Source organism: Dendrobium catenatum, unplaced genomic scaffold (genome assembly GCF_001605985.2).
Source record: "Dendrobium catenatum unplaced genomic scaffold, ASM160598v2 fragScaff_scaffold_501, whole genome shotgun sequence".
NCBI lineage: Eukaryota > Viridiplantae > Streptophyta > Magnoliopsida > Asparagales > Orchidaceae > Dendrobium > Dendrobium catenatum.
Window position 1 is genome coordinate 316,194 of NW_021318963.1, and position 26,548 is coordinate 342,741.

General features: G+C 34.6%; 1 protein-coding gene across 1 annotated transcript in view; it reads right to left on the minus strand.

Moving 5' to 3' along the window:
* Nucleotides 1–26,548, minus strand: part of LOC110094965 (structural maintenance of chromosomes protein 1) — a 71,141-nt gene that overhangs the window by 34,352 nt on the left and 10,241 nt on the right. Inside the window, exons 4-12 of the mRNA XM_028694521.1 lie at nt 16,663–16,901; nt 15,203–15,469; nt 14,061–14,331; nt 13,189–13,313; nt 12,371–12,480; nt 12,175–12,282; nt 11,910–12,049; nt 3,635–3,724; nt 3,343–3,551 (exon numbers count right to left, since the gene is read on the minus strand). Of these exons, the coding sequence (XP_028550354.1) occupies nt 3,343–3,551; nt 3,635–3,724; nt 11,910–12,049; nt 12,175–12,282; nt 12,371–12,480; nt 13,189–13,313; nt 14,061–14,331; nt 15,203–15,469; nt 16,663–16,901 (1,559 nt within the window). The remainder of the gene's footprint in view (nt 1–3,342; nt 3,552–3,634; nt 3,725–11,909; nt 12,050–12,174; nt 12,283–12,370; nt 12,481–13,188; nt 13,314–14,060; nt 14,332–15,202; nt 15,470–16,662; nt 16,902–26,548) is intronic.

A 26,548-nucleotide genomic window follows, 5' to 3' on the forward strand; every position in this document is an offset into this window, starting at 1 on the left:
CAAATTGCTTTTTTTAAACTGCTTACAGGTCTCTTTATAGGTTTCCCAATTATCAAAGCTTTTACAGGTAAACCAAATTTTATAACAAATCTTCTTATTTTTTATCTTTTCTTGTATATTTTGATTCTACCACAAACTATTTTTTCTATTAATAGCTTCTCCCTGTGATACTCCAAGCACATCTTTTGTAAAATTTTTAATGTCACTAGCTTTTTTTTTCCACATAACATTAGCTTCATCATACATAGACAAAATCTTAAGATATAGAATCTTCCTCTCAAAAATATTCTATTAATATTCTTTAAATGTTCTCATCTAATCTTAGACAACAATATACTCATTTTAATATTCTAACCCTTCATCTTAAAGTCCAAAGTTAATAAGCGATATTGGATACATAAACTTTCACTCGAAATAACTTACAATATTTGCAATCTAAACGATCTATTTTTCTTATAAGAAAATAATCAATCTGAGTTTTACTATATCCATTTTTATAAGCAATGATATGCTCATCTCTTTTCTTAAAAAAGGTATTAGCAATTACAAAATCATAAGCTAAAAAAATCTAATATGATCTTACCACATTCATTAGTTGCTCCAAGGTCATAACCACCATGAATGCTTTTAAAAGTATCTACCTCTCTACCAACATGTACATTTAAATCTCTTCCAATAAAAAAATCGTTTTTCAAGATGTATCATTTGTATGAAATCTTCTAGGTCATTCCAAAATTTTAATTTTGAACATATATCCAAACTTATTTGAGAAGCATAAGCGCTTATTATATTAATAATCTTAGCATCAACAACAATCTTTAAAGCTATAATTCTATCTCAAATTCCATTAATTTTTATAACATTAATATTCAAACTCTTATCAATAATCACACATATACCATTTCTAGTATGACTCCTACGAGAATACCATAATTTAAATCTTAAACTATCAATCTCTTTAGCCTTCTCTCCAGCTTATTTAGTTTCCTAAATGCAAAGAATATTTATCTTCCTATGAATCATAATATCTATTAATTTCATTAACTTGTCTATAAGGAACCTACATTACAAGTTCCTATCCTAATTTCAGTTTTATGAATTTGCTTCTTTTCCAACATCCATCCATGATGTGGGAACCCTTGCCTATTTAACACTGCATCTGGGCGCCTGTGCAGTGGCCCAACTAGTCATTATATTCAGCCATACAACGAGGCGCTTCCAAGGAACACCCTAGCATTAACACAATGTATTAAATGATTCATGTCATGATTATTCGACAAGTTTTATGCTGGTTGTTGACTACCTAACACAACCCTCCATTTTTCTCATCCAGGACTTGGGACCTAGCAACGACAATGTTAATCTAAATATTTTTACAAAAAAAGTATGATAACTCAGTCACCTTTTCCAAATTAAATGAACATGCCACATCAATGTCTCAGCAAAGCAACTAGACTTTGGTGAAGCCCATAAGTTGGAAATGATGATTAAGCATTAGAATTAGGATTAGTATCCTTGATATAGATATGTAGCCTATTAACACTTCATATCCAAATCATATTAGTTTGAATCTAATTATGACTCGCAATTGGGAAACTAATCAAATAAAATCATTGCATCATGTCTCTCATCTGCATCTTAGTTGTAGGAGTTATCCTTTGTTAATCTCCTTGCATCAGACAACCTTAACGGTATTATTTTCTAAAATACACCTATGTGGGTCTAGTGGCATTCCAAACCAAAGATATAAAACTATTTGTCAATTTTTTTTGATATATCCTACCTATATGTTTAACACAAGCAAAGCTCTATAAGCAAGAACTCACTTAAGTATCATGCCACATGCGATTAAACATTAAGGGGCCTAAAGGAAACATTAACCTCTAATATTAAAATAAATCATGATTAATATTTTTTTTTCATTAAAAAAAATAATGGGATACAATTGTCAATTTGCCTTCCAAGAATTCTCATGAGATGAGTCTTTTATACTTCGGGTAGCAAATTTTCCCTTCATATTCCATCATGAGGCACTTTTGAAGCCCATGCATCGCTAATTTGAATGGCAAAAATAAAAATTTTAACATAAATACTAAACAAAACTAATAAGTAGTGCAAAAGATTATAATAATAAAGGAATTGAGGGAGTAGCACATATTAAAGATAAGATAATCATGAGTGTAAATTCACACCAAAAAGTTGGGTTTGAGTTAGACCCAACATTGACCCAACTCAAACATGCTTTAGCCCAAACCTAACCTGTTTATTACTTGGCCGAAAAATTGGATCCTAACCAAACTCAGGTCGGACCTAAATAACCTGAACATGGATGATATGGCTAGCAAACCCAAACATAGCTCATTTAACCTTATTAATATATGTGTTATGCCAAATTTTCAATCAATCCACACTGAACAATACAAAAAGATAAATATACATCAATATATAAAGTTTTGGTTAATAAATCAGGTTTGGGTTGACCTGACCCGAATCTGCTTTATTAGAACCCAACTCCTTTGTAAATCAAAATACTAGACCCAAACCTGGCTTATACAATGTTCATGCCTACTTGAACTTGATTTTTTCAACTTGGGTTCGTATTGGCTTGTAAAGTGAAGTCTTAAGTTGAGCTTGGAGATGTAAGGATAAGAGAAGCATCAATAAGACGAGTAAATATAATCACTAAGAAATGAGTAGGAATAAAAAACTGAGGCAAAAAAATAACATGGCTAGAGGTTGTGCGCAAAGACTAGTTTAAACTAAAGCTAATGATTCATATAACTCTCAATAAGAAAGAAATGATGCTTTAGAAAACCGAACAAATAATTATGATAGACTTATGAGAATGTTTGTGAGTCAATATTAACCCACCGTATTTGACCCACATTTCTCCAACCTAAGCTCAAAGGGAAAAATCATAGTATTCATGAAACAAAACCCTACCAAAAACTTCTTCCCTGGACATAAATTAACATCAAAACTTTCTCTCATCTGGCAAATAAATAAACAACTTGAATCTTAAATATTAATCAATTCGTCCAAATAGCCTTCTATTACTGTACAAATATACACTTATTATCATAGCACTCATAGAAAAACCATATTAATATATATTTGTCTACTTTCCCTTCGTCTTGTTAAATGCTGTATAAATTAGAAGAAAAACAAATCACATATAAAGCAGCATAAGCAAATAACATATTCCCTAAAAATTAAAAGAACTACTAAGTGGTGCTCCAACCTATCCAAAAAAAAGGAAACAAAGAAATACAATAAATGATGCACTGGTGAACATCGTATGAGAAAAATATACAAATCATTGAATAGTGATATAAGACATACTGATATTTTAATTTTGACATCTGCTTGGATAAACTTTGCTTTCTTTCATACATCTCCTGAGCAGCCTTAAGTTGGTTTTCTTCATACTCACGAATGTTTTGGACTCCTACAGACTCACTGAATTCCTTGTAAATTCGATCAGAAATCTCATTTATCCTTTTGTCAAGTTTACGGATATCTTCACTCGTCTTAGTAATACGACTTTCAAGCTGCATGCATAAATAATCAAAAGTAAAAAATAAATAAAAACTTAACAGAGAGGCAAAGCGATGAGCATAACAGATTGCAACACCTTTACAATATCTGGCTTGATACGACCTATCTCTTTTATAACATTACTCTTTTCTTCCTTTAACTTTGAAAGCTTACCCCTGATATTCTCCTGCAAAAAAAAAAAAAAAACTTGACTAAATAAACATAACAGTAGATGAAAGCACCAAAGGGGAAAACTGTTCTAAAAGTGAAGCATTACACCTCAGGAGAAACGAGAGGAAAGTGGAGAGTCGAACCAAAAACAAGTTTCAAGACTTTAGTTGCGACAAATATGTAATATTTATCTAAATGATAAAGGATAAAATGTTGCTGAAAAGACAATAAACATAAAAGAATTAATCTTGTGATAATAAAATGTGTTTTTCTTTTTGGTTATTTACCAATGCACCACTGCGGTCCAGTTACATGTTTTAAGTGGATTGGGTTTTTGCAGTTTATAACCAGGAGAAGAGATGCAACAATGAAGAGGGAGAGAGATTAAACTTCAACAGGCTATACAGAATACGAGAGGAAAAACTACAAGGTTAGAACTTGTCCAACAAAATGAATTACTAGCTAACTTGACGTAACAAAAAAGGAAGCTCTAAATAGTAAAACAAATATTGAGACAAACTAATAATCACAACTGATGTGATATAGAACAAGATGAAAATGACGTTATGGTAGAAAATGAAGTCATTTAATGTGTACGTTACATCGTAACTTTGATACGAAAACTATACATATCAAGAATAGACAAGAAAGTAGCCATCAATTACTAAAGTCAAAACAATAACAAAAAAAAAAACGGCAAAAAAGTATTATTTTGCATAGCGTGCATAGGGTGTCCTCATAAAATATAAATGCATAAATAAGTCCATAAAAGATAAATACTTTTTAGCATTAAGTTTATACAGATGGACGCAAGGCTCCAGCTGGTTTAAACTATAGGGAGAGGCTAATTTGCATAGCTTTACACCTAAAATTTATGAGAAGCTATGATCATGAGTGAAACTCCTGACCTTAAGATCAAAATCAAGACAAACTGTTCCTTCTCAGCCTAAAAGGTTATTAATACATATAAAAAAATTCATTTGATCGGCTTGAATCTCAATATATTGTTTATATTGAAAACTTCCAAAATTAAATTCAAAACCACTCAAACTCCAATTTCAACAAATTCATATTTGAATTAAAGATATTGACAAGGTGAACCAAATGACATCCAAGATAATTTGATCCAAGTCCAAAAGAGCCCAAATCAAGCACTTGAAGGATAGTAAGAATTAAGAAACTCTAGGATATTAATTGGAGGACCAAACACATGATTATAGTCAAAGCAAGCAACTCAACCAGATAAATCTAATAAGCCCAAGATCATTTGATTAAGCTCATTAAAGCACTTAAATACTAAATAAACGACCTATGTATAAAAGATCTAATCTAAGTCGTTCAATGCAACATTATTAAATTTTGGCTAAGTTTACTAAAATGCTTGCTCTTAAAATATTATAAATAGACATCAAATCTCTAGATAGAGAGACCTAGATTTGAGATTGGAGAAAGTTTAAAAATCAAAAGAACTCTAAAGCTCTACCAGATGTTCGACTTTGATGATCACCGATAGCTACTACACAACCATCATTTTCGGACCACCATCATCGTCGGAACACCATCATCGTCGGATATCCATGTCTCAGTTGTGAGTTCACTCTCCATCATTTAATTACAATCATCCGACAACTATCATTAGACCATCATCATCCGACTACCATTGTTTAATCACCATCATCTGATCTTCATCATTATCTAAGTATCTATATTCAACTAACATCATCCATCTGTCGTCATCCTCCCTCAATTACTTCTCTTATAATCTCAACTACAAATACAAGAGACCAAACAAGTGTTCCCAATTTTATAATCCCATCTTTTCTGGTGGTGGGGAAAAATGCACATTTATAACTTCAAAATCTATAGTAGATTCTTTCAATTGGGCTTGTGGGCTCTGAAAATTTGAGCTTTAGGGCCTCGGCCTCTTCACGTTATATTCGGGAAGAGTTTTAACGGATTATGTTCCGGGTAAATTTTCACAATACATATTAGATAGAGATAAGATACTATCTAGAGATTTCGCCCTCTTAGTGAGGACTTTAAGATATGAGTTCTGATTTCTTATAGGCACAAGCCCCTATAGTTAATTACTCTCCCCAATAATGAGAGAGAACTTTCAATAAAGGTTAGTCATTGAATAGATACATGATATCCAACATATAATGGCAGCATATCTAGATATTTAAAAATAATTTTTTTATTACTTATCACTTAAAGCGGATGGTGGGGGAATGATCATGAATCCGATCAAGATCCCATGATTCTATCGTCCCGGGTCATCATGATCCCTAGTCTGCATAGTCAAAGGAGGTAGTCGACCCAATCTGGTCGAAGGATCCTAGTCGGCAGCCATGGGTTGCTTTGTACAAGGATGCCTTATAGACGTGGGATAAATGTTTGTCTAAGGGATGAATTCAAGTCAACCTTAGCTTACATAGGGCTTTTATGCCCTATCGATTATACCCTATATTTTCAGTACTTACTGGTAACTAGCCAATGGGGAATATACAGGCTTTTAGCCATGTCCAAAGGGTAGTGGAGTCGTTCGACCAAGCTACTAGGTCAAAGGGCCGCAGTCATAATCATTCATCACGTGAAGCTAGACTAGCCAAGCCACGAGTTCTTCGTGGCGCCGTTTGGCCAAACCATTGATTAGAGGACAAATGCCACTTCTTTACTGACAGAATAATATTTGAGAAAGAATCTAAGTGATACTCTCGATTGGACATTTGCTCTTTATGAGTTAATTATTCTTAAGCTTGTCATCCTCGTCAAACGATTGCAGATGATGGATGAGTTTTGTTTTAAGTTTAGATAATTAATTTTTAATTTTAAATATTATTTTGATAGACATTGGGCTTTTTGATGTTTTGGTAGAATTTAAAAATTAACCCCTCAAGTTGATATTATCTTTCAACACGACTATAAGAGATTTTGAAGTCATTTGAAAATATTTATATTTCATAAGAATTTGGAGGCATTTGAAAGTATAGGTTCCCCTCCGGTTGAGATAAACATTCAATATGATCATCATCGAGGAATAAAATATTTAGTTATTTGAACCTTGTCAACTATGTTCGTTCGCTAACAAAGGATCGGGTTTAACAATCGATGATTATGCAAATGCTAAAATAACGCTAAAATCGAGAGATTGTACTTTTATGATGAGTTTTATTTAAAGAGCCTTTGAAGGCCTAATATAAACTTTAATATTAAATATCCCAGTGGATTTATGATAAGCCGATAAGGCATTTGCTTGTTAATTCAAGTCATGTGGACTCCATTCCTTCTAAGGAGGAAGATGAAATTTGAATATTTGACCCGTGCAACATTCTAAGACCTTGAGATTAGGAGTTCAATGTAACAGTTGGAGCACATGCAAGTGTTAAATTCATGTGTATGCTTCTAGAAGTAGCGACTCACTTCTCGAGGCGATAGCATATTTATCGGGTTGTCGGATGCTTCCCAAGGTTGTTGCACGCTCTTTGAAGCGTTGACATGCTTCTCAATGCATCACATTTAAAATTAAGGATTTTTATTTCAATGCATGAGAGGGCATTTTAAGTTATTAAAAATTTAAAAGCTCACACAAGAGTCCATTATTTGAATGTGTGCTATGTTTCTGCTCGCTACAAGTTCCCCTACTCTACCCCATAGGCAGGTTGATTTGTTTAATACGAGCTCTTTGTCCTTGCCCATAGGCGAGTTATTATGTGCACTATGAATTCCCTTCTCCTGCTCACAGGTAAATTGTAGCCTTCATTAAAGATCATTTGTTGCTCGTATGCGAGTTGCATTGTTCAATAGAGGTACTTGTATTTGCTCGTAGGCGAGCTGATATATTCGTTACAGGTTCTCAGTTCTCGCTCGTAGGCAAATTATCATATTGCAAGCTCCTTGCTCATGCCCGTAGGTCAACTGTTACATTCATTGTGCATTCCTGTTGTCGCCCATAGGCAAACTACCGTATGTATAATAAGTCTTCTATTGTTGCCTGTAAGTAAGATGATTTGTTCGATATGAGCTTCTATCTTGCCTGTAGGCTAGTTTTGAATATACTACAAATTTCCTGCTCCAGCTCATAGGTTAAATATAGTGTTGATTACAAACCACTTGTTATTTCTTTTAGGTAGACTGTTGTGCATTACAAGCTTCATTAATATTGCCTGTAGGCAAGTAGTAAGCATTGGAAGCCACTGTTATTGCCCATAGACAAGTTGTTTTGCCTATTATAAGTCCCTTGCCTTTGTTTATAGATGAGCTATAATTTGCATCACAAGCTTCATGTTCTCCACCCATAGGAAATAAATATGTTCTTTGCAAGTTGATTAATATTGCCTATATGCAAGTTGTATTCATTACAATCTCCTTATACACGTCCATAGGCAAATTATCACATTCACTGCATATTCCTTGTAGTCACCCATAGGCATTGTTGTGCACATTACAAGTACCTCATTTTCATAAGCAAATTATTTGCTCATTAGAAGTCCTTTGTTAATGCCCTTAGGCAAGCTGCCATTTACATTGAAGGTCCCGTGCTATTGACCTTCAAGATTTATAAGTTTTATTTAATTATAATTTTAACAAAAGTATTCATTAAAGTATGATTCTCTGTTAATTTGTTTAAGTCAAATTCCATGTTCAATCTAAATATCGGCAACTCCCAGCATCACCACCGTTTAGGGAAAATTATGGGGAGTCTATAAGCCTGCCCACCACGCCAAAAAAGGCATGCATGATTAGTGTCAGGTGACACCATGGACGTGGTTTTCAATCCCACCATGCCAAGAAAGGCGTGCATGGGTCTTTAGGATACCTACATGGAAGCTGGCAAATTTCCCCGTCAGCATGGAAGCGCGCACAAGTACTTAAGTTTTACTCTGCCATGCTAAGAAAAGCAAGCATATGGCATATCTGATTCGTCGCAAGCATCACACCGAGCTTCACACACCGTGCTAAGAAAAGCACGCATAGGAGGTCTACTCGTTGCGCCACAAGCATCGACAACGGGATTTTGGGGATTTTGGAGTTTAGGGTTTAGTGAGCGTTATACCTTAGCATATGCAAGGTGACGACGGTGTTGAATGCACGATAATGAGGGGCAAACACAATCTCTCTCTCTCTCTCTCTCTCTCTCTCTCTCTCTCTCTCTCTCTCTCTCTTAATTTTATCTTCTTCTTTTTTGGACCTTTTTTTAACACTACTACTAATATTAATAATAATAGTAATATTGGAGAGAGGAAGGGCTGTTGGATGCAGAAATTGAAGTGGGATTTGTGTAGTAGGTAGTGAGAAGTGTAGTGGGCTGTTGGATGGCTGTTTGTGGTGCTGTTTACGGGTTGTTGGAGGGCTGTTTGTGGGCTGCTGTGCTTGGAGTGAGGAAGAGAGGGAGTTGTATAAGTGGAGAAGAGAAGGGATGCAGTGGGGATGGGAAATGAAAGTGGTTGCTGTAGCAGGAGCTGTAGGAGGCAGAAGAGGAGGCTGAATGGTTGGATTTGTGGTTTGGTTGAGGATTTATAATTGCGAGGCTGTTTAGGTATTGGAACAGGGAGGAAGAGAGTTGTTGGGTTGTGTGGTTGGAGGTGGTGTTAGCAGGAGGTGACAGGATGAGGAAGAAGTGTTGAGCAGGTTGAAAAGGCCTTCTGGATTGAGCTGCAATGGCAGCAGTCTTGGGAGGAGGCTACTGTAGTTGAAGAGTGGAGGCGAAGTGTTGGCTGCAGCTCTTGGAATGTAGAGGAGATTCAACCTTAGAGATTTGAGAGAGCTGCTCTAGGAGTTTGGGAGAGAAGAGAGCTATGTTGGGTTTGAGAAATAATGGTTTGCTGAAGGAGGTGGATAGAAGATAAGGAGCTTGAAGACCTGCAATAGGCACAGCCGTGTGGAGCTGTTGCGTGATTGGAATGGTGAGGGAGGCAGGTTTTACGTGAGAGGGAGTTCGCCACAGCTACTCTGGCTGCATAGTTGAAGGAGTGGGGGACGAGAGGACTGCTGGAGTGTTCACGTGAAGGCAGAGGTGGAGAGCTCGGGCTGCTTGCGTGAGCGGAGAAGACTGGGAGCTTCGAACAGGGGCTTGGAAAGACCGGATAGAGGAGCGGAGACCATGTTAGGGAGAGGTGGAAGGTTTTGTATTAAGGTTTTTTTTTATAGTTTTTTTTTTATTTCACACTATCAGCCTGGTTGCAGCAGGGATAAATCAAGATTTAGGGTGTCTGGCAGTTAACAGGATAGAATTTGTGCAGGATTTAGGCAGCTAGTAAGGGATTGGATAAGGATTTTATAGAATAGGATTATTCACACACACAGAGACACATACATATATGTTAAAAAATAGAATTATGAGAGAAGAATTATATTAAAACAGTTTCCTTCTCCTTCATGCATCTTGATTTTCATGCACCTTAATTTCCGTTCATCTCGATTTGTGTGTTGTCGCCTTGAAACTCATGCCAATTTCACATTTGTTCTTGTGCACGAACTCAAGCAATATTCAAGTCAATTTTATATGATTTCAACGTTCCAGACACAACGACGAAGTCCATTTTGAGAATGGACGATGGTTGGGCAACATCATGCAATATTTCGTTTGTAGTATGTCGATTTAGATCGTCATCCCTCAATTCAACTGCGAGGTGTCCTCCCTTAGAAAAATTTGTTGCTATGATGATGCAAGCAAAAATTTGAGAAAAGCCCCAAATTTTTGCAAGCAAAAGCAGACTCTTCCTAGGGCAATAAAAATGATACAAATATACCCAAAAAGACACAAATATGACATTTAAACAAAATACAACTTTTATAGGATAAAGACGACTCTTACAAACTTATGACATTAAAACAAACACCTAAACTTACTTTTTTTGGATTGAGAAGAAGGATACAAGTGGAAGGAAACTTGTGGATAGAAGAAAGAGGTTAGAAGTCCAGACGAAAGAGCAGAAGCTCGTAAGCTTTCCTAGACGAAATGAGGAATGGAACAAGCTCGCAAGCTTTTCCACGACTAAACCCGCAGGTTTAGGCTTCCAAAAATCACATCACATAAACTCACTTTCTTTCCAAAACATCTCCAATTTATAAGCAAAAGAAAGAAACCAAACAGCCAATCCACCTCCAACCAAAACCAATCAGGTTTGGGGAAATGAAAGGCCAAAAGGCACCACAACAACCCCCCAAATTTTGTACAGAAAACAGGAGAAAAAGCCACGGGGAACCCAGCCAGGGAGCCACGAGAAAGCAGCCAGAGAGGGACCCGAGGAGCCAACACAGGAAACATAGTAAGGGATTCAAGGGAAAAACAGCCAGGGAGAAATCCCAAGAGACAACCAGCCAGCTTTTATTCTCAAAGAAGAAACCAAAGAGACACAAGAAGGGGAAGAGACAAGATCTACTCCACATACCTTTTTGAATTTATGTGCTAGGAAGTGCAATTACTCCTCCAAATATTGAGTTAAACTTTAGCTCAAACATTAATGAGCTAGCACCAAGTATAACCCAACTTTTTAAGCTCAAAACCAAGCAGCCAATGGCCAAACCGTGAGACAACAAGCAGCCCAAAGAACAAAATTTTCATTTTGTTTCCCCCCCTGCCTACATCATATGATAGCATCATCGTTGTCTGTTTGGTGATCGGAGATTGTTTAGGTAGTTTCAAGCAACTTACCAAAAATCATGTTTATCATCATTCTCGATTGAGTTGCGCATGAACGACTCTTCCTTACCAAATTTAGTATCTTGAGTACATCGATGTAGTCTATTTTGCAATTAGATGAATTTTGAATAATTTTAATAGCGATCGGGGCGCTTCGACATTCGTTAAGTGTGTGGCCTGTCCACTAGTTGCCTCCTCTGGCGCACTAGATTAAATTTGACACGTGTATAGAGGTCAACAGGGCTAAGCCCTATTTTTTTCCATGTTCAAATTTTCCGCGTTAAAACTTTATTTTATTTGTTATTTGTGCATTTGAGGATTTACATATAAAGCTAGGACATAAAACTACCTCTCTATCACCACAGATTTTCAAGCACTCAATAGCTACCATGAAAAAACCAAATATTTAATGGGCCAAAAAATAAGAAAATTCTGAAATATCAAGAGTCCTGTGTTTCTCCAAAGATTAAAAAAAAAATTGCTGCCGATATGAAAAGTACATTGCAGGAAATCAGAATAAAAAATAAAACATATTTCAGTAATTTATTCATTTTACCTCTTCCTTTTTGGAAAAATGGATCTTCTTCTCTAGCCCAGATATTCTTTCTGATATATCTGATTCTTTAATTTGCAAGTCTCTAAGTGAGCCAAGTGCATCCATTTCTGCTTCCAACTTATCCTTCTTTTTCTTAAAGGCTGTGAAGCGCCAACCCAACAGGCCATACATTGGGAAAAAAAAAGGAAAATTTTAAAAACGAGACATACATTATGAAAAAAAAATGAAAATATTAAAACAAGAATATTTGATAGGCTATACATACCCTCAATTGTACTTTCATCCCACTTATTTGACCTAGCTTCCATCCCACCGCTTAATCCACCAGTCATTGTACCTGACTTTGATAGGAGTATTCCATTTATGGTAACCACTGCATTAATAGATTTTGCCAACTTAAAATAAGTACCATATTTAAGTTAATCAAAAATAACAAATAAAGTTTTTGGATGTGCATTTACCCTTCTGCCTCTCCCCACTCCAGCTAAGAATTTTGGCTTCTTCAAGGTCATCACAAACCAAAGTATTCCCAACAGCAAATAAGACAGCTCTCTCCAATGATCGGTCAAATGTACAGTTGTTAAGTTGAAAAACTAGATTATATAAAAATGAAACTCAATTCATTTCGAGTTAAAATGGTTGATGAAGAATCATCATCATCATTGACATCAATTTTATTAATCATCACTCTCTATTTATTCCAACTAAATGTTACTTGAGGTATTAAAGCTATTTTGTGCAAATCTATCTAGCTCAACTTCTACCCATGATACCTTTAGTCTACCATTTTTAAATCCTAATACATTGGGATTAAATATAATTACCCCTCTTATTAATACATCTTCTACCCTATAGTGCAATAGGTTGCTCTACAACAACAACAATATGAAGCCTTTATCCCACTACATGGGTTCGGCTACATGAATCATTTTTCTCCATTGTGTGCTATTAAGAGTCAAATTCTTATTTAAATCTAAAAAAGAAAGGTTATTTCTAATATTTTCTAATCAAATCTTTTTAGATCTACCTCTACCTTTCTTAACATAGGACAAATCTAATACATCTACTCTCCTAACAATGTCATTGGAAGGTCACCGTTTTACATGACCAAATCATCTAAGGCAACTCTCAATAATCTTATATATATATATATATATATATATATATATAACCTTAAATATTAAAGGGCATAAATGTAAATGAAAAAATGTTATCAACAAAGAATGAATAAGAATATTCTGCAATGAAGTAAAGCCAATAAAGTTCCATTAAAGGATATTGTATTACATCGAATACGAGCCGTGCAGTACCACCAAGTGTGCGCAATTTCTCAATTATTGGTTTCACACGAACAGATTGTAAAGGTATGAATGTTTGAGGTGGGAGACGTTGCTCCTTCAAATACTGAACATTAAAAAAAAAAAAAATCTTGATTAGAAATAGTTGCATTACTCCGACAAATTTCCTCAATGTTATCACATATAAAACAAAAATAGTAAGTAGATGCTTCAATTAACTAAAAAAGTATTAGAAAGAGTTACTCTCCAGATGCTAAAGTAACTCAAAATGTATTGGAGAGAGTTACTCTTCCTATGTAAAGCTAAAACGTGCACATTTGAAGATTATCTCACCATCATAAAAGCTTAGCTCTCAACCCATTAAATGTTTTGTTTTAAAATGACTGAGTCCCAATTGCTTGTAACTGTCATTCCCATGTGAACAATTAAGATTGCATGTTTGAAACCAAAAACTTCATTAAGTATGCATGCTAATAGAAAACAATTTACATGCACAGTGCTATCAAAATCAAAATAATATCAGATGAAACCTTCATATATATATATATATATATATATACAAATTGTTTAAAATTACGCAATATAAGGCTTGCCTTGAGGCCCGCCTCAGTGCAATTTTAGTAAAAAATGCCTCATCTTGGACGAGACCCACCTTGAGGCGCCTCGCCTTGCTGGCATGAGGCATACGCCTCACTCTATTAGAAGTTATAGTTATTTGTCCTCTCCACTCCAGTCATCAAATCAAACTAATTTTATAAACCAAACTTCCAGTAGTGTTGACATAGATATCACCGATAGAGACACTTTCCGGCTAAATAAGTGAAAGAAAGAATGCAAGTTTCATTTGACTTACCTTAATGCACTCTTTTCCTGTATTTTCATCTTCTACTACTATAGCATCCATAAACTTGCCCATAGCAACTGTAACAGCAAGATTAAACTTCTTCTGTGAAGGCCTGCACAATTCAGTCATCCGACCATGGACTCCAGAAAATAGCCGTTTAAGACTCTGCACGGTCTCAGACAATCGAGCATCTCGTTCACTTTCATGCTTATCAGCCTTCAACTCCCGCAATTTTTGATCACATTCTTCAACTTTCTGCTTCAAACTTTGGTATCTCCCTCTGCAATCAAAGTTTTGTGCTCTGATTAAAATTAAGAATGAACTTCAACAAAGTAAAAAACAGAACTCTAGTTAATGTAACTGATATATAGATAGACAGCTCAAAAGGCCATGCTAACCCCCACAAAAACTCAGACTTGAGAAGCCAAGACCAGTCCAAGCCCAAACAGCGACTAATTCAGTCTTGGACCCCCTAAATAAAAGAGACCTACAAAATCCTTACGTGTCTCTTTGAAAGTTTCTTGGTGTAACTTATAAGTTAATTGCAATTGGCATTCACAACAATTCTTTTTGCTGAACATATTTACTTCAAATAAATATCAACTTAACCTTTTCATTCCATAATACCAATGTTGAATTTTAACTCCAAGCCATCATATTAAGGCCCGCTGATTAGTAAAATAGGCTGTCTTCTTGTCAATACCATGTATTCTTCTCATGATCAATCTACCCGTAGATGCCGCCGTACAATCTTAAGAAATTCTAGTTCATCCGCTTAGATATCATCAGCGATTTACAGGAAAGTAAGGTGGGGTTTGGTTGTTTGTGAGAGTTAGTGCGTGCCTATGCATGTGTGTCTATATTATATCTGTCTATCTATCTATCCATATATACATAGGTGCAAACAAGAATGCCCAGGTTATCTTTTGATTAAAAGGCTGGGAGACAGTCTGGACAGAGATTCTAGGTCTGGTGCTAGTGTAGGTATGGCATGATCTGGGGAAAAAAAACATAGTTGGTCAGACTTGTTTGTCCGATACTCTGCTCTTCCTATGATCTACAGAAGAAAAAAATAAAAGAGCAGAACAGGTAGGTAAAATGCTCCAATAAGTATTATATTATCAAAGATCTCCAAATCATAAATAACTGACCGAGAAGAACTGCTATCAATTTGTATTTCTTTCAGCTCTTTGTTAGCCTGTGAGATTTCTTCATTATGCTTTGCAATTGCTTCATTAACTTTCTTCAATTTTGTTTTCAACTGCTCTTCCTGTGACGAAAGCTCCAGTTCACGACTTTTGAGCTCTTGCAGATTCTCATGCAAATTCTTACAGGCTTCATCAGCAGCACGTAATTGCCTGTCAAGAACTTCTTTCTCATCCTTTAATTTGGCAGTTTTCGTCCCAGCAGCCTCCTTGCTGCAGCCTTACACAAGTTAGATTAAAAATGGAAATGATAGGATATTAAACTTGGAATACTCTAAGCAAAATACCAACGAAATAAAAAAGCTCAAACAGGACAAACATTTTCAGAAAAATATGGCATAACCATCTTCATAGCTACATAACAAATTGTTTATGAGAAAATGACCAATATTGTCCATTGACTATTTATGAAAGATCAAAATGATCTCCAACTATATTGAAGGACCATTGAGGTCCTTCAACTCCTTAAAGAGGAACAAAAATAATCCCACCATGAGACTATTTTGATTCATTTTTAAAGACTTAAGAGACAAAAAATGATCATTTAATATAGTTGAGGACCATTTTGATTATTCATAAAAAGTCAATGGCTTATTTTGATTATTTTTTCAATTGTTTATTGTACTATAAGTAGAGGAGTCACTAGTTTTTTTTTTAATCCCCCGAATTCTGTAAGTAGAGGAGTCACTATTTTTTTTTTAAAATTCCCTTAAGCCTTAGGGTAAGTAGAGGAGTCACTTTTTTTTTCTTTTTAAGTAGAGGAGTCACTATAGAGTGATGGCATGAGGTAAATTAGGGTTGCTTTTTTGAAAGAATATATATTATAGAAAAATGAGGTATTAGATGATGCTTGGATAGCAGTTGTGGGGTAATGACAACACAGCCTGCTAAAAAATAAATCACCAAGTCTTATCAGCTTATAAGGTGTTAATGCAAAGTGCCTTAACTCCTTATAGAAAGGAGAAACTCCAAGTAATGTAAAGTATTAATCAGACAAGCTATGCTTCACTAGAACACAAAGAAGCCCCAACATCTGAGCATCTATTTGCTTCCAAGGAAAAAAAAAGTGCTTTACAGATTCAGCAAAACCGCCTAAGAGTACAAGTTTTAGGCACCAATAAAAGTGCAAGAAAGTTTTCATAGCAATATTACCCATAGCATCATAGCTGACATGAAAAAAAAATTAAATCAATCATGGTCATTTTCTTTGCAAGCAAACATTAAATACAAACTCAAACTACTAAAAAAATTTAGAAATATTCTTTTGCTAAAATTTAAGTGTTTGAAGTCAATAATATATTTAACCTTCCTTCAGAAAGATAATAGTTAGGGATATGCCAGAACATATTGTGCCATGAAAATCTAGAAAATAAGATAATTTGTTTCCATATGAAAACCTTCCTTACATCCTATGATATTCCTCAAGTTGATTATCAGCTAACTGCAGCTTGGCAACTCCATCTTGACCATGCTCATTCAATGCATCAATGGCTCTTTTCACATCGGCCAAGTCATTTTCTAGCTTTAATATTTCTTTTTCATGCTTCCTCTTCTCTTCTCTCTTTTTCTCGAGCTCCTTCTTGCTGCTTTTAATTTTTGAATTGATCCGTGATGTTGCTTCTTTAAGTTTTAGAAGCTCTGGTTGCTGAAACAATAGGGAACAGAATTATTAAAAAAAAAACACACACACACCATCAATTTCAACAGTTGCTATAAGTTTTACGGCACTCGTGAATAGATGATAATAAATATTTCTTCATAAATAATATTTCTACCATTAGCAAATTATTTTAAGACTAATTTTCATTTATAGGTTGTAGAACATGTCTATTTATTGTATCTCTAAATATTGTAATCCATTCCTCTAAGAATAAATAAGGGATCCTTCTACAAAAGAAGACGGTCACAATAAAAAAAGACAAAGAATTGTTTTAATTAGTTAGGATAGTTAAAAAACACATTGGGTTAAAAAATACTAACATTAGGTTCAAATTCATTCAATTAGCTCAAGAGCCAAGATAATTTAAAGTGGAGATGAAGCTTAATTAACCTTGTGATTCCCCACCCCCCAAATTATCCAATTGCATACAAATATGTATATAATTGAGTGGATTTTATGAATGATTTTTATAGTTCTTACAACTCATTGTTCTTTAATTTGTCATACTCGCAAAGTTGTTCCCTATGTCCCTAGATATATTAATTTGTCTAGATGACTAGCGAGCACATTAATCTTTAGCACATCCCTTAAAAGTGAGACATCCATGCACATGAAAGCATGTGACATCAACCACTGTCATAGACAATAAACCCCTCATGCATGAACCAATCTTTTTGTTTTTAAGCCAAAAAGCATATTATACATTCATGCTATGCCTAACACATGCCCACAAGAGTGCACCCACTCAAATTTTGATAGACAAAATGCTTGATGTAATAAAGGGAAAAACACACATAATTTGCACATGTACATGCAAGTGAGAGCATGCATAAACAGTGAAAGATAAATTAATTGTTTGTGTAAGAGAGAGTACAAAACCAAATATAATGATTATGCACATGCAAAAAAAATTCACACCCAAAATTGCATGATAAAAAGACGTTCTTCATCAGCTCATGAATAAACATAATACAAACCTTATCTATAACTTCAAACATTAATAACCAAAACATACTCAAAGTTAAAGTATGAATAATATCATAATCTATTGAATAAATAAGTTAAAAAAAATAGGATAAGAAGATAACAAATACAACAACAACAAGCCTTTATCCCACATGGTCAGCTATATGAATGCTTTTTCTCTATTGTGTCTGCTAAGAGTCAAATTCTCATCTAAATCAAATAAAGAAAGGTCATTTCTAATATTTTTTAACCAAGTCTTTTTAGGTCTACCTCTATCTTTCTTAACATAAGTCGAATATAATACATCTACTTTCTAACCGAGCCATTGGAAGGCTACCGTTTTATGTGCCCAAACCATCTAAGGCGGCTCTCTCTAATCTTATCTTCTACCGGAGCTAATCCAACCTTTTCACGTATATGCTCATTTCGTATCCTATCTCTAAGAGTAAAGTCACTCATCCATCTTAACATCCTCATCTCTGCAACACTTAACTTAGTATTATGCTTCTCTTTTAATGACCAGCCTTCTACACCATAAAGCATTATAGGTCTCACTACCAAAGATATCAAATATTTACCATTAAATAAAAATTAATAATTCATTCTACAAACTAAACAAATGAAAAATATGTAACAAACAAATGCAAGAAAAATTAAAATGCTAGATCTAGAAATAAATAAATAACAAGAAGAATATTGAAATGTTACCCTCTACAATGAAAGAAGACAAAGCTTCCGAATCGTTTGAAGAAAAAATCAATAAAATAAGAATGAAAATAATAAAATAAAAAAGTATATAACATCTTACTTATATTATAGAATACATGTAAAATAAGAAGACAAAATAAAAAGGGAAGATTTATGCAAATTGTCTTCATAAAAAAGCAACCATCTAAAGGTATGAGAGATAGCATAAACATAAATAGTATGCGGCACAAAGCTTATCATTATAATCAATATGATTATAATGATCATTACTAGTCTATTCTATAATATTCATTTATTTACATTACATAAGGATCTGAGTGTCTTTTACGAGTCTTATCATGATAATGTAATACTTAGGGCATTTGGGCCATTATTATATTTGTTGGTCGTATTTTAGGCATATGCATGAGACCTCATCTATACAACAAATTACGTACCATGCATAAGATAAACAATTGTTTATTGAATATTAAACCATAGATTGTTCCTAGCTCTCTTCAGAAGAATCTCTTACCCGCCTAAGAGTAAATGTATTAGATCTGACCTATGTTAAAAAAGGATAGGTAGATCTAAAAAGACTAGATTAGAAAGTATTATAAATGATCTTTTTTTAATTAGATTTAAATGAGAATTTAACTCTTAATAGTACACAATAGAGAAAAAAGAGTCATGTAGCCAACCCCACGTAGTGGAATAATGGCTTGATTTTGTTTCTACTTTACTTCTTTATCTCTATCACTTCATCTTTCTCTCTTCTCCCCTTAAAAGCACAACAAAAACAATGGTTTATTGATGTAGATAAAGAGGGGGTCAACTCATGTCCAAAATAAATCAATTTTGGCCTCCCTCGAGTTTACAAGCTCAATCAAATTTGAGCTGAAATTTTAGCTAATTTATGAGCTAGTCTTTAGTTCACTTATTGAACTAAGGGTTAGCTCATTATTAGCTAACATTTTAGTTCATAGTTATCTTTAATTAAATGTAATTTTTATTGTTTTTATGTTTTTAATTATGTTTGTCTCTTGGAATTCCATGAAAATGTGTTTACCCGTGCCATGGCTCCTTGGCTTCCACGGGTTGGCTTTTCTCGTGCCTTTGCCCCTTGGATTTCCGGCCGGCTACTGGTTTTCCGAGCCTGGGAGTTTTCCCGTAGCTTTGGCGCCTTGCTTCCGTGCGGCCTCCTTGGCTCCCGTGGTTGCTCCTTCGATTCTTGGGCTTGGGATGTTTTTCCGTGAAAAGAAATAGGGTTTTAATGGTTTGTGATGTTTGGAATTCCAATGAGAATTCAATATTTGTGTATTTTGGTATTCCCCTTTCATACCTATAAATATGAGGGGTTTGTTATATTTTAAAGAAGTGAATGAAATGTTATTTTTGGAAAAGCTATAACTTGCGGGCTTGCTTGGAAAAGCTTGCGAGCTTTGTCCGTCTTCTTTCTCATCCCCTCCGGAAATCTTGCGAGCTCTTTCCAACCTTCGTCTTGGCTTCTAATCTCTTTCGTCTCTCCGCAAGTTTACACTCCACATGTATCCCTCTTCTAAATTGTGAAGCAATTTTAGGGCGTCTTTAATTTCGAGTCATTGTAATTTGTTTAAGTGTACGAGTCATCTCTATAAGTTTTTTTTTTAATTTCTAAATCTATGTTAGGTTTGAAATGTAAGAGTTTGTTCTTTTATCTCTAAGTGATTCCCTTCTTTTTGTGGTTTCTTTTGGGATTGTCAATGTGGGTTCAAGAGATATGGGCCCCCCTATAATTTTTGCCCGCATCATTTTGGTATCAGAGCAAGTTAGGAAGTCCTAGGATTTGTCGTCAAATTTTGGTTTGTCAAATTAGTTTGTCAAGTTTTATTTTGTTTGTCAAGTCAAGTCTTGTCGTTAGTCTTGTCTTAAGTTTAAGTTTAGATTATTTTTTGAGTCAGTCAAAAAATGAAAAACAACAAAATAATATCTTCATTCATGGAAGAAAACGATCATGACAATCCTGATGTCCTTCTCCCGTTGGACAGATAGATTCCTACATAAGGTGATTCAACTGATCCGCTTCAAGACCGTTTATACAAGCTTCAGTATCACATGTTCCTATGTGATCAAAAATTCGAGAAGTGGAAAAGATATCTACAACAACAGTTCGAGAAGGAACAAGAAGAAATTTTAAAGAAATTTGAAGAAAAGATCAAAGAACTGAATGCTCCGTCTCCGCCTCCTCAAGAACAACCAGAACTGACTCATCGGGAGCTGAGTCCTCAAGAAGGGGAGTCTGATGTAGACAAGGGGGGGGGGGTCAACTTATGTCCAAAATAAATCAATTTTGGCCTCCCTCGAGTTAACAAGCTCAATCAAATTTGAGCTGAAATTTTAGTTCATTTATGAGCTGATCTTTAGTTCACTTATTGAACTAAGTGTTAGCTCATTATTAGCTAACATTTTAGTTCATAGTTATCTTTAATTAAATGTAATTTGTATTATTTTTATGTTTTTAATTATGTTTGTCTCTTGGAATTCCAAACCGGCTTTTGGAATTACATGAAAATGTGTTTACCCGTGCCATGGCTCCTTGGCTTCCACGGGTTGGCTTTTGCAGTGCCTTTGCCCCTTGGATTTCCAACCGACTGCTGGTTTTCCGAGCCTGGGAGTTTTCTCGTGGCTTCGGCGCCTTGGTTCCGTGCGGCCTCCTTGGCTCCCGTGGCTGCTCCTTCGGTTCTTGGTCTTGGGATGTTTTTCCGTGAAAAGCAATAGGGTTTTAATGGTTTGTGATGTTTGGAATTCCAATGAGAATTCAATGTTTGTGTCTTTTGGTATTCCCCTTTCATACCTATAAATATGAGGGATTTGTTATGTTTTAAAGAAGTGAATTAAATGTTATTTTTGGAAAAGCTATAACCTGCGGGTTTGCTTGGAAAAGCTTGCGAGCTTTGTCCGTCTTCTTTCTCATCCCCTCCGGAAATTTTCCGAGCTCTTTCCAACCTTTGTCTTGGCTTCTAACCTCTTTCTTCTCTCCGCAAGTTTACACTCCACCTGTATCCCTCTTCTAAATTGTGAAGCAATTTTAGGGTGTCTTTAATTTCGAGTCATTGTATTTTGTTTAAGTGTACGAGTAGTCTCTGTAAATTTTTTTTAATTTCTAAATCTATGTTAGGTTTGAAATGTAAGAGTTTGTTCTTATATCTCTAAGTGATTCCCTTCTTTTTGTGGTTTCTTTTTGGATTGTCTATGTGGGTTCAAGAGATAGGCCCCCCTATAAATTTTGCCCGCATCATTTATCAATAAATATTTGTGTTGCATTGCTTCATCATTTTGATGACAAAGTCGAACAGACCAACTATAATTGCACCATAACTCCCAAACCAGCTTATGCTCTTGTCTTCCATCATCTATGCCCTCCTAACTTTCCCTCCTCCTGCCATCTCTTCACAAAAATATGGATTCATAGCATGCCTTAATTCTTTCTAAGTTCCCTAAACCTCAATTACAAACCATCCATTTCATTTCCCAATTCCCCATGCCAGACATCAATTGTCTCTATTGTAATCTAAACAAAGTGATAGCCTCGACCTCGCTATCATGCTTAACCACCTGAAATAAATGTCAAAAAATCATAAATCCACACCATGCCCTTCCCTCCTCATCTCAATTGTCAAAATCCCATAATCACATATATTAGTTTCCAATTATCACCAATACCTCTCCTCATGAGACTTAGGGTTTACCCACCCCATCCCCATCTTTATTTTTCAATTCAAGAAAGATTATAAATAATTTCTTATCAAAATAACATAAAAAATATTTCCTAACCCTAAACAAAAATCTTTCCAAAATATTTTCCTATTTCCTGAGCTAAATTATCCCAAATTAAGTCCTACCCACACAACAACAAACTGACTAATAATTGAACCCTAACTAAACAACTCGTGACTCTTTAGCATACAACCCAATTCAATTTGCTCATTCAATTAGCCTTTCAACAATCATACTCACAAGTCCCAAACCCCTCAATGCGCACCTAATAGATTCTTTGTTTATCCTCCAAATTGAGAGCACACAATACCTAAAGAAGATAATGCCATATGATTGTGATTTATGTTTGATTTCTACATTCTACTAATGATCTCATACCACCTTTGTATTATGTTTCATGTTAATTTAGTGTTAAAACCGATTTAATAAACCTTACGGTCATTCGATTCACATCTTCTCGTAAATTTATCATGCATGTCATAAACCTACCAACCAAAAGCAAAATTGTGATAATAAGAATCCTAAAAGTGCATCTTGAATCCTATTTTTGTAACAAAAAAAGGAGAATTTGCATAATTACACTATTGCGGCATAATATCTGCAATATCTGAAATCTATCCAAAGTTATGATTTAGAAGATTTTACCCATATTTTTTATATTTCGTCAAACTTCAATTAAAATTTGCAAATATGACGTAAAAACTCCACATACCCTTCTTGCATGAAATAAAACTTGGTTAGCTAGCTTTATCCAGTATTAATTAAAATACTATATTGAATTTCACACTTTGTCAGCAACAATGTTTCATTCCTCAATAAAGATTGTATAACATTAAGCTAATTTTGCAATATCACAATTTCATCTTACCATGAACAACCTTACGTTTCATGGCTTTGATTATTATAACCATATATATATCATATGTTGGAAGGTGTGTCTAAGTTGTCCAATATTGGATTGATCCAAAAAGTGTAGGTGTTGTAAGTAGCCATCAAAATCGTGCTTCCCTTTTCATTCTAGGAATGACCTCCTTATAGCAATAACTCAAATTAATTCCTAGATCCTGAATTATTGATTAGAGGAATCATTCGAAGGGATGGACTTTATTTTCCCATTATAATTTCTTTTCATGCATATATTTCATTCGTTTTCTCCAAGTACTACTTGGAAATAACTACATGATTGCTTGTAACTGAAATCAAGTGAGACATATACAATTCTCTTAGATTTTCTAACAATTATTACCATCATTTATCTACCACAGATGGGGCACAAGGCCCTTGAATATTCTTTAATTAGTTACTTGATTTAAAAGCCTGCTATAATAATTCAACATAAATTTTGTGAAGTCAGGATTGCTATATTAGGTTGAAAGGACATGCCAAAACATTTTTGGGAAAAAAATAAGTGATGTTGAACACTTACATTAACATCATGTCATTGATTGGGATGACATGAAATACATGCTAATTCTTTCCATCATATTATTAGACAGGACTAATTGATCAGGTTAGAAATCTCACATAAGATAATCAGTTTCTACAAAAATTTTTGATTGACTGTCCACCCTACTCTTCAGACTAAACCATCATAATTCCAACTACAAATCCTAGATTCTTTTTCTAGATTCATAGATGGATTTAGGACAAATATCATGAGAATATTAAAACTGAACGATCATCAAACTTTGCATAAAGCTTATCATAAGTCTGTCAAAATCATGAGCATCCTCCAACTACAAATCCTGTAGGTCTTGTTCCCCTAATATAGTTGGTGACCACCGAGTCAAACTTGCAACCTCCAACCTTTAGGTAATTAATAATCTTATTCAACTACAATCATCACCAATAGATTCTTCAATCACCTATTAATATACAAGTCTCCAACACTCTCCAGACCATTGAACCCCTACTTGGAGTTCAAAGAGATAAACATAAACATGTTTTGCCACAGCAGTTTCTGTCCAGGAATATGCCACTGTTTAACTTTCCTCAATGAGTTGAGTTGGGAGTTAGTTGATTTAAAATATAGGACAACCATCATTAGAATGATCAACTTCATCTTATTTACTTACTGAATCTTATGTCATGTCTTTTAGATGTTTTGTCACATTATGCAGGCCTTTGGACATATTTGAACCTCTATTTGTGTGTCATATTTTAGCCTTTTTCATGAGCCCTTATAAATATATAAAGGGTTCCTTGACGGTAAAAGAGAAATACTTGATTATTAAATATTGAAACATTGGTTGAAATATCTCTCTTCCCTCCATCCTCACGGGAATTTATAACCCCATACATTACTTTCTATTCTCTTAGCCACTCTAAATATCTGCCTTTTTGCTCTTTTTCTCTCTTCTCTCCTTAATAACTTGACATAACCCAGGGTTGCTCAATGGTTGTTTTGGATGCATTGCTTCATTAGTGTACTGTTTATGCACACTCTCCTAAGAGTACACAAACATTTACAAACCAATTGAAAAAAGATAACACGTGTTTGCTCTAAACATCACAAACAAATAAGATAGAACAAACATAAAATGGATAAAAGAGAGCATTTGTAAGTAAAGCCTTCAAAAACGCATAAGACTGCACGAGCTTAAAGATATAGGTAGACCAATAAGCTAAATACATATAGTTAAATAGATAGATGGGCCAATCAAAGTAGATGGGTAGAGAAATAGAAAGATAAATATAAAAAATAAGTTATGATAGAGATCTAGTAATAAAATCTAGACATATATAAAGAGAGATATTGTGCTTATGAGATTTCATATATCTAAAGAAACAAATGGATGAATATATACAACTATACAAGCAAATATAGATAAACAAATAAACAAGAAAACATGAGAGAGATAATATTTTTTATTTTTTTTTACATGAGAGAGATAATCTGTGCATGGATGAAAGTAAAAAGAAAAAAATAGAGAAAACAGAAAGACAAACAAATGGAGACAGTAAATCAATATTCTATATATATATATATATGTATTTTCAGTGCCCATAGGTTGACATAGATATAAATAATAAAAATTAACTTCAAACAAAATTCTAATAGATTGTATTCCTCAATGCAACACCATGAGATTTGATTTAAATTTTCCTTAAAACTATTGTTGCAGCACATAAGGGTGAATTGGATAAGTACGAACTCAAGAGTCAACCTAAGTTCTAAGAGTTAACCAGTAACATGGGTTTTCCACTGAGCTAAGCTATCAAGTTATGATTAGACAGGGACATAAAATTTACTAAAATTAACATGTAATTCTAAAACATTACTAGAAATATTAGACATTATTAGTTTGATAAGAATTGTATTAAAGAGACTTGGATGTAACTAATTCTATGGTTCCAAATCTACTTAATACTTAATGAATTATTATATTGTCACTTATCATTTAAAACTTAAAAGATTACATACCATCAATTAATCAAAGTCTGCCTCTGATGCACGTAAAAATTTGGGGAGTGACCCAAATTTTTGCAAGCAATGAAAGACTCTTCCTAGATAAAATAAAGACTCAAATAGATCCAAAAAAAAGATACTTTTTATAATATAAAGACGCTTACAAATTTTGACTAGACAAAAACAAACTTATATAATATAATAGACGCTTACAAGACACTTACAAACATTGAAACTCCTAAAGTTGCTTTTCTTGGATTGAGAAGAATGATACAATGGAGTGGACACTTGCGGAGAGACGAAAGAGGTTAGAAGCCGAGACGAAGGGTGGAAAAAACTCGCAAGTCTTCCCAAGAGATAGAAGAAGAAGAAGTGGAAAAAGCTCTCAAGTTTTCCCAAAATAAAACCTTTCAGATTTTTATCAAAAATTCTCTTCTTCTCCTCTCTAAATATCTCATATTTATAGGTAAGAGAGGAGAAACCAAACAACCCCCAAAAAAAACCTTTCATATTCTAAAATTGAATGAGGGAAATGAAAAGCCAACAGCCACTTCATAATATTCCCAATTCTTCACAGGAAACAAAGCACCAAAGCCACGAAAAAGTCCCCAACAGCCACGGGAAAAATAGCCCAGGCGGAGCCCGAAGAGGCAGCCGCAAAAACCAAGGAGGTCCGCACGAAACTGAGGCACCAAGGCACAGGAAAACCACCCAGCACAGCCAACCGTGGGAACCAAGGAGCCAAGGCACATGAACCCATGGGACAACTCAGAATTTTAAGAAGAAAAGGGGAGGAGAAGAGACAAGATTAATG